This window comes from Pinus tabuliformis, chromosome 1_2 (assembly GCF_031772625.1).
Source record: "Pinus tabuliformis cultivar Carrire ecotype Pingquan chromosome 1_2, CPIR1, whole genome shotgun sequence".
Taxonomy (NCBI): domain Eukaryota; kingdom Viridiplantae; phylum Streptophyta; class Pinopsida; order Pinales; family Pinaceae; genus Pinus; species Pinus tabuliformis.
In genome coordinates this window covers 648,267,881-648,282,337 of record NC_142298.1, presented here as the reverse complement: position 1 = coordinate 648,282,337, position 14,457 = coordinate 648,267,881, and the positions used below count along the sequence as shown (strand labels likewise).

The window sequence follows — 14,457 nt, the reverse complement described above, 5'->3', positions numbered from 1 at the left end:
AGCTAGAGGATTCTCCCAAAAAGAGAGGATTACAATGAGACATTTGCCTCAGTTGCCAGGTACACTACTATTAGATCTATTATTTTTATTGCTTCTTCTATGGGTTGGAATTTACATTAGATGGATGTAAAGACTGCTTTCCTCAATGGTGTGATTGAGGAAGAAGTGTGCATAGAACAACTTCAAGGTTTTGAGGTTCATGGGAAGAAGTCTTGTAGATTAAACAAAGCCTTGTATAGACTAAAGCAGGCACCGAGTGCTTGGTATTTTTTAATTGGTAGTTACTTGACAAGACTTGGTTTCTCCAAAAGTGATGTTGATCCAAACCTATATATCAAGGTTGAGAAATCGAACCTGTGATTTTATTGTTATATGTAGATGACTTTTTTCTGATAGGTGTAGAGCATCTCATAATTCAATGTAAGAGGGAGTTGGCCTCTGAATTTGATATGAAGGATCTTGGCTTGATGCACTACTATTTGGGACTAGAAGTATGGCAGAACCCGGGCGAAATCTTCCTTGGTCAAGGACAATATATTATCAAGATCCTCTAGAAGTTTGGAATGATAGACTCTAAATCTATGACAACTCCTATAGTGACTAATCTGAGGAAGTTGAGAGACTCTGAGTCAGATTTGGTAGATCCATCCATGTACCAGATGTTGATTGGTTCTTTGATGTATTTGGTTAATACCAGGCTAGATATTTGCTTTGCAATGAACACTTTGAGCCAGTTCTAGGTGGAACCAAAACATGATCGTTGGATTGCAGCAAAGCATGTATTGAGATATCTACACGGTACAGTTAATTATTGCTTGAGATGTCTCAAACAATGATATACAACTGCATGGATATACAAATTCTGATTGGGCAGGGAGTGCAAGAGACAAAAAGAGTACATCCAGAGGTTGCTTAAGCTTGGGCTCTGCTATGATTGCTTGAATGAGCAAGAAGAAAACATCTGTTGCACTCACTGTCAAGACCAAGTATATTGCAGCCAATTTAGCGAGTTGTGAAGCAGTGTGGCTTTGGAAGCTACTTTGAGGACTATTTGATCAGGTGCGAAGCGATCGTGATATATTGTGACAATCAAAGTTGTGTGAAGCTTTTAGATAATCCAATTTTCCATGACAAGTCGAAGCACATTGAGATCAAGTACCACTATATAAGTGACATGGTGGAGAAGGGATTAGTGAGGCTGTAGGGCATCTTTACAGATGAGCAGATAGCTGACATCCTCACAAAGCCTTTGTCCATAGCAAAGTTTGTATATTTCAGGGACAAGCTTGGACTTATTGAGAATGCCTCCCTTAGTGAGAGGGAGTGTTGATGTGATAGCATCAAGGACAATCATTCTCCCTGGGTCAAGTATGTTGACTAGGATTAGGGAGAATGGTTCGACAGAGGACAATCATTCTTCTTGGGTCAAGTATGTTGACCAAGATTAGGAAGAATGGTCATAGAGGCCCAAAATTACTCAACCATAGAGTTGAGTGGGTGCCTTTCAACATCAAGCTCAGGATTACTCTCTAGATAGGTTGAGTGAGCACATTTAGCATCATGGCCTAAAATTACTCATGTAGAGTGAGGCCTTTGGATTTGGGACAAGGATTACTCAAATGGATTGAGTGTGTCCCTAGGGTTTCACCATGGGTCAAAGAGATTGACTAGGGTGATGGTAAACTAGGACTAGTTTGTAAACCACGAGTTAGAGGCGCCGACCAAAATTATGGCGACTAGTTGATGCTAATGATGTACCATGGGTTAGAGGTGTTGACCAAAATTATGGTAACTAGTTGATGTTGTTGATTTACCATGGGTCAGAGTTGTTGACATGATAATGGTAATCAAATGATGCTAATATTGATGAAGAGTTGTTTTAAGCTATTCTTAAAGAGATTTGTCAACAAGAGAACATATGGATAGTCATTATGAATACCTCCCTAGCTAAGAGGGAGTGTTGAATGTTGTAGCTATGATCCGTCTTCATGCTTAATATTTTAGCCCTTGAAAATCTCTAATGATTAATATAAAAATATGATCTTCATGTTGGTTGCAAAAGAGAAAATTTTGAATTTTGAATTTTTGGCTTCAAAGTTGTCAAGTTGGCCCTAGTTGAAGTGGCACCCATTCGACCATCTATAACTCTATATCTATGTTTCAGGAAACGTTGGGCAGAAGGGCGTTTCTGTACGGAAACGGGTACGAAACGCTGAAACGCGTTTGGTACGGCCCTGAAACGCGTTTCAGGCCGTACTGCCACGTTTCACGAAACTGAAACGTGGCCAGTACGGCCTGAAACGCGTTTCAGGGCCGTACGACCCACGTTTCAGCATTTACTTGTTTTTATTTATTTATTTTTTATTTTATTTGTTTTCTAATCTATTCTTACGTTAGCCTAGTGACTTCTAGTTGCTTCCAGATGCCTGTCTAAAGTTATAAAAGTGAACTTTTGCCCTAGTGTTGATATGCAGTTCATGGTAATGTTAAATTCTTAAAGTAAAAGTGATATTCTCCTTTATTTTTCATTTTCATCCTTTTACTTAAATTTTTAACATTACCATGAAATGACTCAGGATGTTTGAGAGTGGTTTCGCCCTCATTGGATTTCATATGGAGAAAGTAGAATTTTAGATCTCACTCAAAATCCAGCAAACTTATCTGTTTTTCAGGATTTCAGGATTGGGGGGATTGCAATGTTTCCATTGGATTTTATCATGTACTAGGGTATGGAACTTGTATTTAATCAAGAGAACCAAGCCCTCTATGCAGGGGAGACTCCCAATAATCGAGAGAATGTAGGGTACTAGGGTATGAAACTTGTATTTAATCAAGAGCATTAAGGTCGTTCAACTATGTAGGAGGAGACTCCCAATCAAGCACGAGACAAGAAATTAGAAATTTCTCGTGGCTGATTTTGGATATTTCTATTTTCATTATGTGATTATTCATGAGTAAATGTGATGCAAATTTAGATACTTATAGTTTATGCATTGACAATTGACAGTTTTATCATAATGTAATAAATTAGAATGTATCATATATGCTTTATGATTGCACATATTTCTTAAATGTCCTAATATATATATATATATTCGCGTTTCCCCATTTCCAAAATTTGGGGAGGTTGCGTTTCGTATCGCTTCCCGTTTCGGAAACTCGTACCCATTTCCCCGTTTCGAGCAACCTTGCTCTATATATACTCCACTCGTCCTCCTCCACAAGGAAGGAATTCAAATCACACAAGAAAATATATCTTTTGGGCATTCAAGTGAAGGAGAAGATGGAGAAGAAGGACGAAGAAGGACAAAGACATCTTTAGCTTTCTCTCTCTCTATCTCGCACGTGTGAAACACCCTTCTACAACTGCGCACGTGTAGTTTTTTGGGCAGAAGGGCAAAGTTTTTGGGCAGTTTCCGGGCATAGAAGAAGGCCAAATTTCAGCCTACGCAGATCAGGCAGGGCCAAGTTTTTTGGACAGATTGGAGACTTGACAAGAGGGCAATTTTGCCAGGTTTGACCAGAGTTGTATTGTTGGTCAGTTTGGCCTTTGTATTTGACTAGAAGAATTAAGTGTATTTCTTGTTGAACTAAAGAATTTCTCTAAGGAAAAGGTTGTTGTGTTTTTCCCCAAAGTGGGTTTTCGTAGATTAAATTTTGTGTTATCTTTGTGCATTGTTGTTAAAATTAGCAACTAGGGCCAAAATCCATGTGGGTCATCTTATTAATGGCAGCTGATATTTTTCTTGGATCCCTCTCATCGAGAGGTGTAGGATTGATCTAAAGATCATCAGATTTTGATAAGTATTCATGGAGATATGAATTTATTTGTGTTATGGGACAATTCGTCAAGGTCAGCGAGCAACCAAATAAACCCCTCTTGTGCTCAACGTTTTAGTATAAATAGAAGTGCCTTGAAAGTCATTTGGACACACATCCTCTTGGTGTTCTCTTCCTCTCCACTTGTCTTTGGGTTTTGGTGGGAGGAGAAATCTAAAAAGGATACGCTGCCCTAGAGGATGCCCTAGATCCTAACGCTATCATGGAGGAGATTTTAACGCAGTGAAGAAAGGGTTCTACACAGCTAGTCAAGATGCCTTCTACGCAGCCCTAAAGGAGGAGTCTTGGAGGAGCCCTAGCTGCAGGTATACATGCCCTAGCCACAGTCAAGGAAGGAAGTAAAGTAAAAGCCCTCAATGCTGTCAATAAAAGGCTCTCTAGTCTAAGGAGCTTCAACGCAGATTTAAGGAGTACTAGAGGGAGCCCTAGCCGCAGTAAAAATAAGTCTACACACAATTGAAGGATAAGCTCTCATACGCTGTCCTAAATACCCTAGCTGCAGGTCATGATTTGCTGTTACAAGTAACCCTCAAAATGCAGCAAAAGAGAACCTTGATCTGATGTCTGAGTAGCTCCTAAACCGCTGTCCTTAAAGATCCTAAGCCGCTGTCATAATGGAGACTCTAGCCACTATATTGAGAAGAGCTCTATATGCTGTCTAGTGGAAGGTCATGAACCCCTAGCAGCAGTGAGGAGATTTGAAAGGGAGATGTATTACGCTGTCAATCTAGAGACGTAATTGGCAGCACTCATCTAGCTCCTATTTGCCATCATGAAAAAGGTATTATATGCAGCTCTATTAGCCGCAATAGAAGAGGCCCTAATCAACGGCATACAAAAAGAAGAAGTGGTCTTGTGCCGCAACAAAAGGAAGTATTTCATCAGCACTAAAGTCACATTGCTGTAGGTGACTGCGTGACACATTTGAGATCTGTTCTGGGCATACTGTGCTGCAATAAGGCTGATTGGTAGACATTGTTCTTCAAGGGTAATAGCTGGGTACTGTATGATAACCTTGCTTGCTGCTGGGCTAGGCTGCAGGCCATAGCCAGCAGCATATTGTGTTAAGGGTTGCACAAGGATAAGGAATGAAGGTTGATGTGACTGCTTGTGTGGTCAGCATGTTAGACAGCTTGGTTAGATGCAGCATGGTATTAGAGACAACAGTGAAGTGCAACATAGTAGTCATTGAGTGCAGAGTGCAGCTTTGAGTGCAAATCCGTGATGAGAGCAGCACAGTGACAGGAGCAGCAGCATGAAGTGCCTAGCATGGTCATTAGGTCCAGCACTGTGATGATGAGTGCAGCATGGTGCTGCACGGTGAGGTGCAGCATATGGACGAGATGTAGCACAATGATAGGTGAAGGAGTCACCTTGGAGAATCAGTTGAAGCAGCATGTCTTCAACTGATCTCATGTAGAGATGATCTATTCTCTTATCTTGAAAGTCGAAATGTTGACTTTTGTTGTAAATGTACTATCTCTTTCTCTCTCTCTCTCTGCTGAACTATTGAAGAACATATAAGAAAATTGATCAAGGGTATCCCCACATTGGGGTTTGTCCCTGGCTAGTGCCACATCTTGTGTCCTCTTGTCTTGACTTGTCTTCTGCTATTTATATTTATGTTCTATCTGTAGTTTACTTTAATGCTGATGTGATTTGCTAATCTGGAAAAAATTTTGAGCTGTGAAAATTGAATTAAATTGCTCTAGCATAGAACATACCTAAACTTAACAATTGTGATCTCTACCGTCATATTGCTTTTATGGTTGAATTTTTGAAGTGTAATTACTTAATGATAAATTGAAAGTGCTAAAATAATATCTACATCATTGGAAGTAATTATCAGTTTTCAGAAATTAGTGCTTGTATCTATTGCATTTGAAAAATCAACAATTTAGAGTTATAACAATTAGATGTTAAAATAATTTTTTTACATGGAGATTTGGATAAAGAGATATACATGGAACCATCAGAAGGATTTGGTGAACATCGCAAAATGAGGTTAGTTTGCAAGCTCAAGAAGTCTTTGTATGGCTTGAAGTAGTCTAGTAGGAAATAGTACTAGAAGTGAGTATGACCATTGTGTTTACTTCAAAAGCTTGAGTGATATATTCATTATCTTGGTGTTATATGTTGATGGTATGCTTGTTACAAGCAAAACTATGCACGAGATCAATAGGTTGAAGACTTAGTATGCTAGGACCTTTGATATGAAGGATCTAGGAGCATCAAAACAAATTTTGGCCATAGAAATACATAGAGACAAGAAAAATGGTAAGCTCAGGTTTTCACAACAGAAATATGTCTAAAATATTTGTGAAATTCGATATGAATAATGTGAAAAGGATTATATGTCTTGTGTACCATATGCTAATGTAGTAGGAAGTTTAATGCATGTGATGGTATGTACTAAACCAAATTTTTCACATGCATTAGGTGTTGTTAGTAGATACATGGAAAATCCAGGAAGAGAGCATTGGAATGAAATGAAATGGGTGCTTACTAGCTTAGTATCTTAGAGGCACAAGTGATTATTGCATTACCTTTAATGGTTGTAGTGATTTTGTCTACAGTTACGTTGATTCAGATTTTGTAGGTGATTTGGACAGGAGGTCTACCTTAGGTTATGTCTTTACTCTTGTAGGAGGATCTATTAGTTGGATGGCAAAGATTCAAGGAATAGTTGCTTTATCCACTATTGAGGCAGAATATATCGTTGTTTCACATGCATCCAAGGAGGCAATTTGGTCGAAGGGTCTTTTTGGTGAGTTTGGAACATTGCAAGAGAGTGTGATTGTATTTTGTGATGGTCAATGTGCTATTCATTTGGCTACCAATCCAGCTTATCATAGTAAGACTGAGCATGTTGATATTAAGTACCATCTTCTAAGACAGGTTATTGTGGAGGTGGAGTAGATTTTAAAAAGGGACAGGTTATTGGTGGAGGTGGAGTAGATTTTAAAAAGGTCCACACTCAAAAAACTTGTGCAGGCATGTTTATAAAACCGGTGTTGTTAGAGAAGCTGTGGTGGTTTTGGCTTCTCTTGGCTTACAGATGAGGTGATGAAAGGGCTTGGGCAAGGTATTAGGTAAATTGTTGTCAAGATGGAGATTGTTAGAATTCGTGACAACAATTAACTAACATTGTAATAACTAAAATTTACTTTATGCAAGTTTTTTGGTGGTTTGTATAACAATGTTGGTTTACGAAACATGTCATAGTTTGTGCAACAAATGTAATGTTGCCAACTTAGATATATCTATGTAGCTCAGGAGATTGAAGTTGGTTGTAAGCCTGATTTTCTTCTTGATCAATAAAATACTTTACCTTTACCTTAGATAAATCTATGTAGCTCAGGATATTGACGTTGGTTGTAAGCCTGATTTTCTTCTTGATCAATAACATACTTTACAATGCCGTGGATGTTTCCTGGACACACCATTAGGGTTTTGCCACGTAAATTTTGTGTTATGTGAGTGATTAATTTTTCTGTGTCATTATTTCTCTGTAAGTAATATTATTCATGCTCTAATTACCAACATGTCCCTCCATTGACATACTTGAATAGAGTACAATTTATGTGATGGTTGTGATCCACTAATGCTTCTATCCTTTTGACTATGAGTGGATTCAGCGCTTTGGAATTGGAATTTTCTGTAAGTCTTTGTAGAACATTGATTTTGTTTTTTATGGGAGTACTGTTTATTTGAAGGTTCCGATCCACTAATGTTTCTATCCTTCTGACTATAAATGGATTTATGGTTTTGGAGTTGAATTTTCTGTAAGCCTTTGCAACATCATTTTCAGTTTTATCTGTTCTTAAGGTGGTTGGAAACAATGGTGCTCATTTGATCGAGCTAGCATAGTTTGCTCCATTAAATAATTATGGGAGCCTCCCTTAACATCCATGTAGGGTGATTTATGCGTTGGACCATCCATGGAAGGTTAATAATGTTGCCTTGGCTTTTCTATTGGTATAGAATAAAACCATCATTTATAAACCAATCCTTCACAGGATCTTGTCTGCTAACTACCAGAACATCCTTAATAGGCGTGTGATAATATCTTGAAGCATCCATTACAGATGGTGGTGCACACATGCAAGACCCCAAGAAAAGCACGTGATGCCTTGATGGGATTCTACAATGATTGAGCTTTGAGGATATGGAGAAGTGATTTTCATTATTAATTTAAATCGATTCTCTTTATTTTTGTGTGCATTTACTTCATCTTTTGGTGGGATTTTGTCTAAATCTTGCACCGGTCTGAGGGTTCCTCCTCAGATTTCAGAGTTTCAACAATCAATGAGTGGTTTGGCTTTGCTTCCTTTTTTTGGTTTTCCTTATTAGCATCCCCCTCAGAATCACCACCTTCTTCATTGATTTCATTGTCCTTATCTTTCACATTTACATCAATGCCGTTGTCGAAATCATTGTCTTCTTCCTATTTTTTAGATTTCCCATCAGATTGTGATTCAAATTTGATACCAAAGTCTCTGGATTCACATTCCAAATGGGGCCTAGACTTGAAATCGTCACCTTCATCTTCACTTTCTTCATTTGAGAAGCAGTGATCATCCTTGTCTTCAGGTTAATGGGAATGCTTTGAAAAGTGTGTGTTATGTTGTTGCTGACATTGTCCATCCTTTTTAATGAGATAGGGCAGCTGATCTAGTGATGGAAATTCTTGTTCATGCCCATGTTATGACTGTTCAGACAGCCTCGTGATCTCCATAGAATTTCCTTGGAAATAAATGGCCTGTTGCAATATTGGTAGAGAAATTTATTTTCAAATGTCCTCTTGTACTCGTACGTTATTGTTCAAAAAGGGCATGTAGTTCAGACGGTTAGATTAGCATTTCGTTGTGGAATTCCATAAAAGTGACCATTTATGGAGTAAGCTCATGGCTCCATGAATTCTGGTGGCAATGTGCAACAGATCTGTCACAGTAGAAGCGGTCCCTATGAATTCTGGTAGTGATTTTGCAGTGGATTTATTGCAGTCGAAGTAACCTAGCATTGGCTTTGATACCAAAGTAATAAACAATTGTTCAATTATGAGAAAATAACCAACATAAGAAGGATAAATATCCAACATTTAAATATTTTTTTAAATGTGGTTCACAGATACTGAGTGGCTGCTACATCCATGGGAAAATCCAAGTAGATCAACCCAAAGGGATCTATCCGTCGGCCAAACTAGCAAGGCTTAACCCCAAGGGCATCAAGGAGATTTGACCCCTTGACCTCCCGATAGGCAAGATACTTAGCAACAGAAACTCGACCAACCGAGCTATCCTTTGGGGCTTATGGGATGTAAATATTAATATAATTGATAATTGAATAAGTGAGATGATACAATGAGCCTTGTGATGGTATACTTGTATGCATTGACTTGTCACGAAGGTGAGGGGTTGTTCTCCTAATTTATTTAATTAACATTATTATTGTTATCATCAATTATTAGGTTATGTTCATTTATATTTTTTATGTTCATTACAGTTTGTGGGAGGAATCATCAACAAAGGAAACATAAAATAAACTACTTGTTAATGATGAAGATGACATAAGCTCCTATAGACTTAAAAGTATCAAATCTAAAAGCTTTCTTGATCTATATGCTCACTGCCTCGAAAAGCAGTATTGGATGCTTGCCGAGTGTACAGCCCTTGCACGCTTCAGTCTTCTCAATCTTGAAATCTGGCGATCTCTCCACCATATCTGTGTTGCAGGTGACCAAAGTGCTTGTGCCACACTCACACAACTTGTCATTGCTATGGAGGAGAGCATCATGCTTTATTGTATCATCAAATACCCTGTAAAATGCGCCTCCTTGCACTCCTTTGGCCAAAACTCAACCACATTCTTTGCTGCATTCTTTGATAGTGCATTATTACTGACCATCAACCTCATGTAGACACTTCATCTGTAGCAGCTGAAACAGGAATAAGGTTCTTCATCAGACTAGATACAAACAGAGCACTATGCAACTCAAGATCATCCCCCGAAAGCATCCTGGAAGAGATGGAGATTATTCCAGTCACTGGATATGTGACATTTTCACCCAACTCCACTTGTATGCCATTAACTTGTTTTTGAAAATTTCCAAAGATCTTGTTGAAAGTCATGTCTCAATGCCGCACTGTCCATATACAGACTAACACCAGATGTGGTATTAATGTATTCATGGAAAGGTTTGAAACCATAGAGAAAGCAGTTTCAATATTGTACAACTCATCCACTCCATCCCAAGCTTCTGGACTCTTTGCAATCTGCTTATGCTGCTGCTTATCCATCCCTTTCTTCTTCTTAGGGCACTAACTGGCATAGTGCCCCTGTTCCCCAGTGTAATTCAATTTGGTCTCTTCTACTTCTTTACAAAGAAGTTTCATTGATTCTTCATGTCTGCTGACAAGATCAATAATTTTGTTAACAAGGTTGTTTCTCACAGGGAATGCCTGTGCCAATGTGCTAGGTTTTGTGCCTCACATGGATTTTTGCCCCTTTGTTGTTCAATCAATCTGTAGCAAAGGAAATATATGGAACCTAATTTGCAAAATCTTAGATCATTGGTTTTGGATGCTAAATTAGGAAACACGAAAAGAATTAGCTTGTTATTGAGTTTAAGAGGTTTTCTTGCAGAGAAAAGAGGGATCATCAGTTTTGGATGTTAGAAAGGGAAACATGATAAATAAACAGCCTGATTTACATTTAAAAACATTCAAATTTGCTTTTTTTTCCATGAATTGCCAAGAATCTCTTTCTCAGAAGCCCTTAGAGACTTCTTTTTCCGGGCCAAAAAAGTTAACTCTTTGAGCATTCTGGTTCAAATCCTTAAAATTCTTTCTAGATAACAAATGCTTCACGGATTTCAAGCTGTGTAATTTATTCAAGAAAATAAACAAGTTTGATTTCAAGTAACAGTGCTAATTCTTGCTGTTCTTTCCAGGCATACATTTCTTTTTGCATTGTTAAATTATAGACGAGTAATGTGATTATGTTAGAACCAGATTGTTGAACGTGAGTATTTTTTTATTTTATTAATCTGTTATGGTTATTTCACAATTCGAGGTAATTTACATCCAGTTCTCCAGCAAATTCACAATCTGAGTATTGCAATAATAAGCATGTTTTGCATTCGACATGCGCAATAATTATGATAGCTATTCATCATTGGTGAGCCAAAAAAAGGGCTCATGTTTTGGTCTTCTTTCCTATGGTTTACAAAACAACCTTATTTGATGCATTTCTCAATGATCAATTGCTAATAACAGCTCTTAACCAACTATTTATTCGTTCCGCAGGTATGTCCTGTCTGTGCAGCCAAAGTTGGGAGAGATATGGTTGGGCATATTACTCTTCAGCATGGTCATTTGTTCAAGATATCCTCTCTTCCATTGTCCAAAGGATTTATTTTCTTTCACGAAGTGGATCACTAGTATTTTTACTCTCGATTTTGGAAACATTAAAGGATAAAATGCAAATTTCAAAATAATTAAGTTGTGTCAGAACTTTCTCATGTAGGCAGAATTTTAATGTAGGCATAATTTTATACTTTGGATGTGGTAGAGACAGTTTGATCTGTTCGTTGTTGCTTGTTAGAATTGTGGTCAATGCCAAGTGTAGCATTTGAGTGAGTTCTTCTGTTTGCCCCTTAATTACAATGCACATGCCGCGGAGAAGACGATTTCGTAAAGGGGGCATGCCATCTAATTCTACATTGTCTTTTCTGGGGAAAGAGCTGCGGGAGGTACAACTGCACTCTCTTCTTGGGGGAGCTTTCTCTCGTTCAGGTGGTGCTTCCTCCAATGCAGCTTCAGATCCTCTATTAGCTTCTTTGGTTTATATGTTGCCAAAGCCTGAGACCGAGGAGCATCCACAGCCAAGTTTATCTACAGAAACACGTTCAACTAAAGATTCTCCTCATTTGAATAACATAACAAGGTATGTTCAAAAAATAGGTTCTTGCATTTTAGTTGGTTCATAATTGCTGTGATTTGTTCGTCTATTAATGCAATGACAGGGAAAGTATGAATTTTATTAACCTGTATTCTGATTTTAGGATTAAGCTTGATGTTCTGTATCATCCATTGTAATCTAGATTAATGAATAGGATTAGGTATTGTATATGAAATTTGAATGTTATCTGTGGGTTGGCTATGAATCCGCATATACAGTACAATGATACCCAAAGAGGTGGGTTAAGAGTTTAAATGACAAACAATATACTCACTAGAGTGATGTCTTGTATCTTATGATTAAGTGGCCCAAATTGTTGTAAGGACGAAAGGTTGTAAATACTTATGTCCTCATTTTTACATTAGCTTTCATTTGGTACTTGGAAGGCTCTTGAGGGAGGTTCCTCAGTAAACTCTACACCGATTCTTTATGCTATCTTTTGTAAATTGTTATCAGTCAGTGCCTTATCTGTTGTATTGTGTACACTTGTTATGTAATACTGATTATCTTCTATTATACAGGGATCCTAGTTCTGTTCTCTACATCTTATTGATACAATAATGTCTCTAGAACATTAAGACCAGCCTGTGAAGTGATTTTCTCGCTGTAATTTTAAGATCATGCAGATATTTTAAAAGTATATTGGCCTATTTTTAGTGAAGTTTAGGGACATTCTGACTAGAATTCCTACTTTATGGTTACATCCTTGTTGTACGATGAACTTTGAATATAACACCTAAGGAAGATGAAGTTGAAGATTTTCGTAAGTCTGACCTCCATAAATGGCCCAGGCTCAGCTCAAATAGGTCACTACTGAGCATAGTTTTAAAATTTGGAACTGGTCTTTGACACTACCTATCAAACCAAGTTTTGACTCAGACTTAGATCGACTCAGATTCAATGAATCAGTTTATAAAAAAAATACACAAAATAATTAATTTTTAATGAAAAATTATTCTTAGGACTACAAACCATGATTCCAAACCCAAAATATGCAAAGTTTGCTCATCTATATACCACCATGTAAGGGTGAATATATCAAAATGGCACTGAGTGCAGTACATATAAGTGACAAAATACTTAATCAATGAGGCTCTGAATGGCCTCTAAGTCTAAAAACCATGCTACAAGTTATTGGCCCACTGACCTACTACAAATCACTGATCAACATGATCACTCATCAAACTCATCACTACTACTAGTAATGATATCATCAGCAGGAGCTACATAAACATGATCTGGCTCAGAGTCTTCAGACTCTTTGGATTTTAATATGGTAGAAAAAGCTTAACACGCCTAACCAATGATTTTGGTTTGACTGAAGGGTTTATCTCATCAACCTTATAATATGGTAGGAAAAGCTTAATATGTCTAACCAGGTTTTGGTTTGAGTGAAGGGTGCATTTTTGTTAAGGCCTTGGCAGAGGAGTTCAAAAATCAATACCACTAACATCAGAGGAGTTCAACAATCGATGCCACCATCATCAAGGTACATAGAGGGCCTGGTGCTCTTGATTAAATGCCAATCCCATACCCTCATACATGCTGTAATTCAATGAAAATGTTGCAATGCTACAAACCTGAAGTCCTGAAAACTCTTAAGTTTGTTGAATTTTGAGTGGGATATGAAATTCTACTCTCCATATGAAGTCTGATAAGGTTGGAACCACTCAAACATCCCAAAACAGTTAATGTTAATGTGAAAAAATTAAGAATGAAAAGGAAAGATGAAGGAAATGTGAACTTTTAATTACATTATCATTGATTGCTAACACTGTTAGGGTTTAGGAGTTAGGTTTTTTGTTTGTGGTTTACCGATTCAAGATGGGACCGATCTGTTTGGACCGACTCGTACCAAAATGGTACATTTGGTACAAACCAGTCCACCGGTCCGGGTTGTTGGCCAGTTTAACCCATGGTCTTATCCAACTGGCTGTTTTGACCAATTCCAATTCGAATTGGGCCAGTTTTTAAAACTATGCTATTGAGTTTAGCTAATTGGTGTAATCCTTATAAATTATCAGGAACATCTTCTCTAATCTTGGAATAATACCTGAAGGCATTTCCTATTTTTGAATCCATTAATATCAAAAGATGAAGGCAAAACAGGTAGGATAGGATTCAATAGTAAGTCATAAATGTCGAAAAGGGTAAGTTGGAAAGTCTATCTTAAGTTTTGAAGGAAACCACCATTTTCTATGAGCTTTATTGAAGCACAAAGATGTTTTATCCTCTTCATATCTGTGCTTTCCAGGCAATTGGTCTCCACATACTTAACACTTGTAATGTCCCTTCTCAATAAATTTTGTTAGAAAAGAACTACAATTTTGCAATTTTAGAGCTAGCACATTTTTGGATGCCAACTTAGGAAATGTGGGTGAACATTAGAGTTGGTGTGAGTGGGGGCCACCCCTCAAGGCCCCTTGAAGGAAAATTGATTTTGTGGGAAAGAGGTCGAAATATTTGGATGAGGGACCCACAGGGGGGGTGTGGCAACAATTATAAATAGAGGGCTGAAGGCAACATTATAACTTTTTTTGCTAATTTGACTATTACACCATTGTTGCTCAAGCTGTTTAGCTGGGTCACAAAGTGTTGTTTAACACCAGAGATTCCTAAGGGGAAATCTCGCTCTTTCTTCGGTGGACCTTGAGT

The 14,457-nt window shown here is 37.8% G+C and overlaps 1 protein-coding gene across 2 annotated transcripts in view; it reads left to right on the top strand.

Annotated features, from left to right (window-relative positions):
- LOC149207352 (protein DEHYDRATION-INDUCED 19-like) overlaps window positions 1-14,457 on the top strand; it is a 111,596-nt gene that overhangs the window by 49,714 nt on the left and 47,425 nt on the right. For both annotated transcript variants that reach the window (XM_089395690.1, XM_089395689.1), the window contains exons 3-4: window positions 11,148-11,227; window positions 11,515-11,787. In XM_089395690.1, the coding sequence (XP_089251816.1) occupies window positions 11,148-11,227; window positions 11,515-11,787 (353 nt within the window). The remainder of the gene's footprint in view (window positions 1-11,147; window positions 11,228-11,514; window positions 11,788-14,457) is intronic.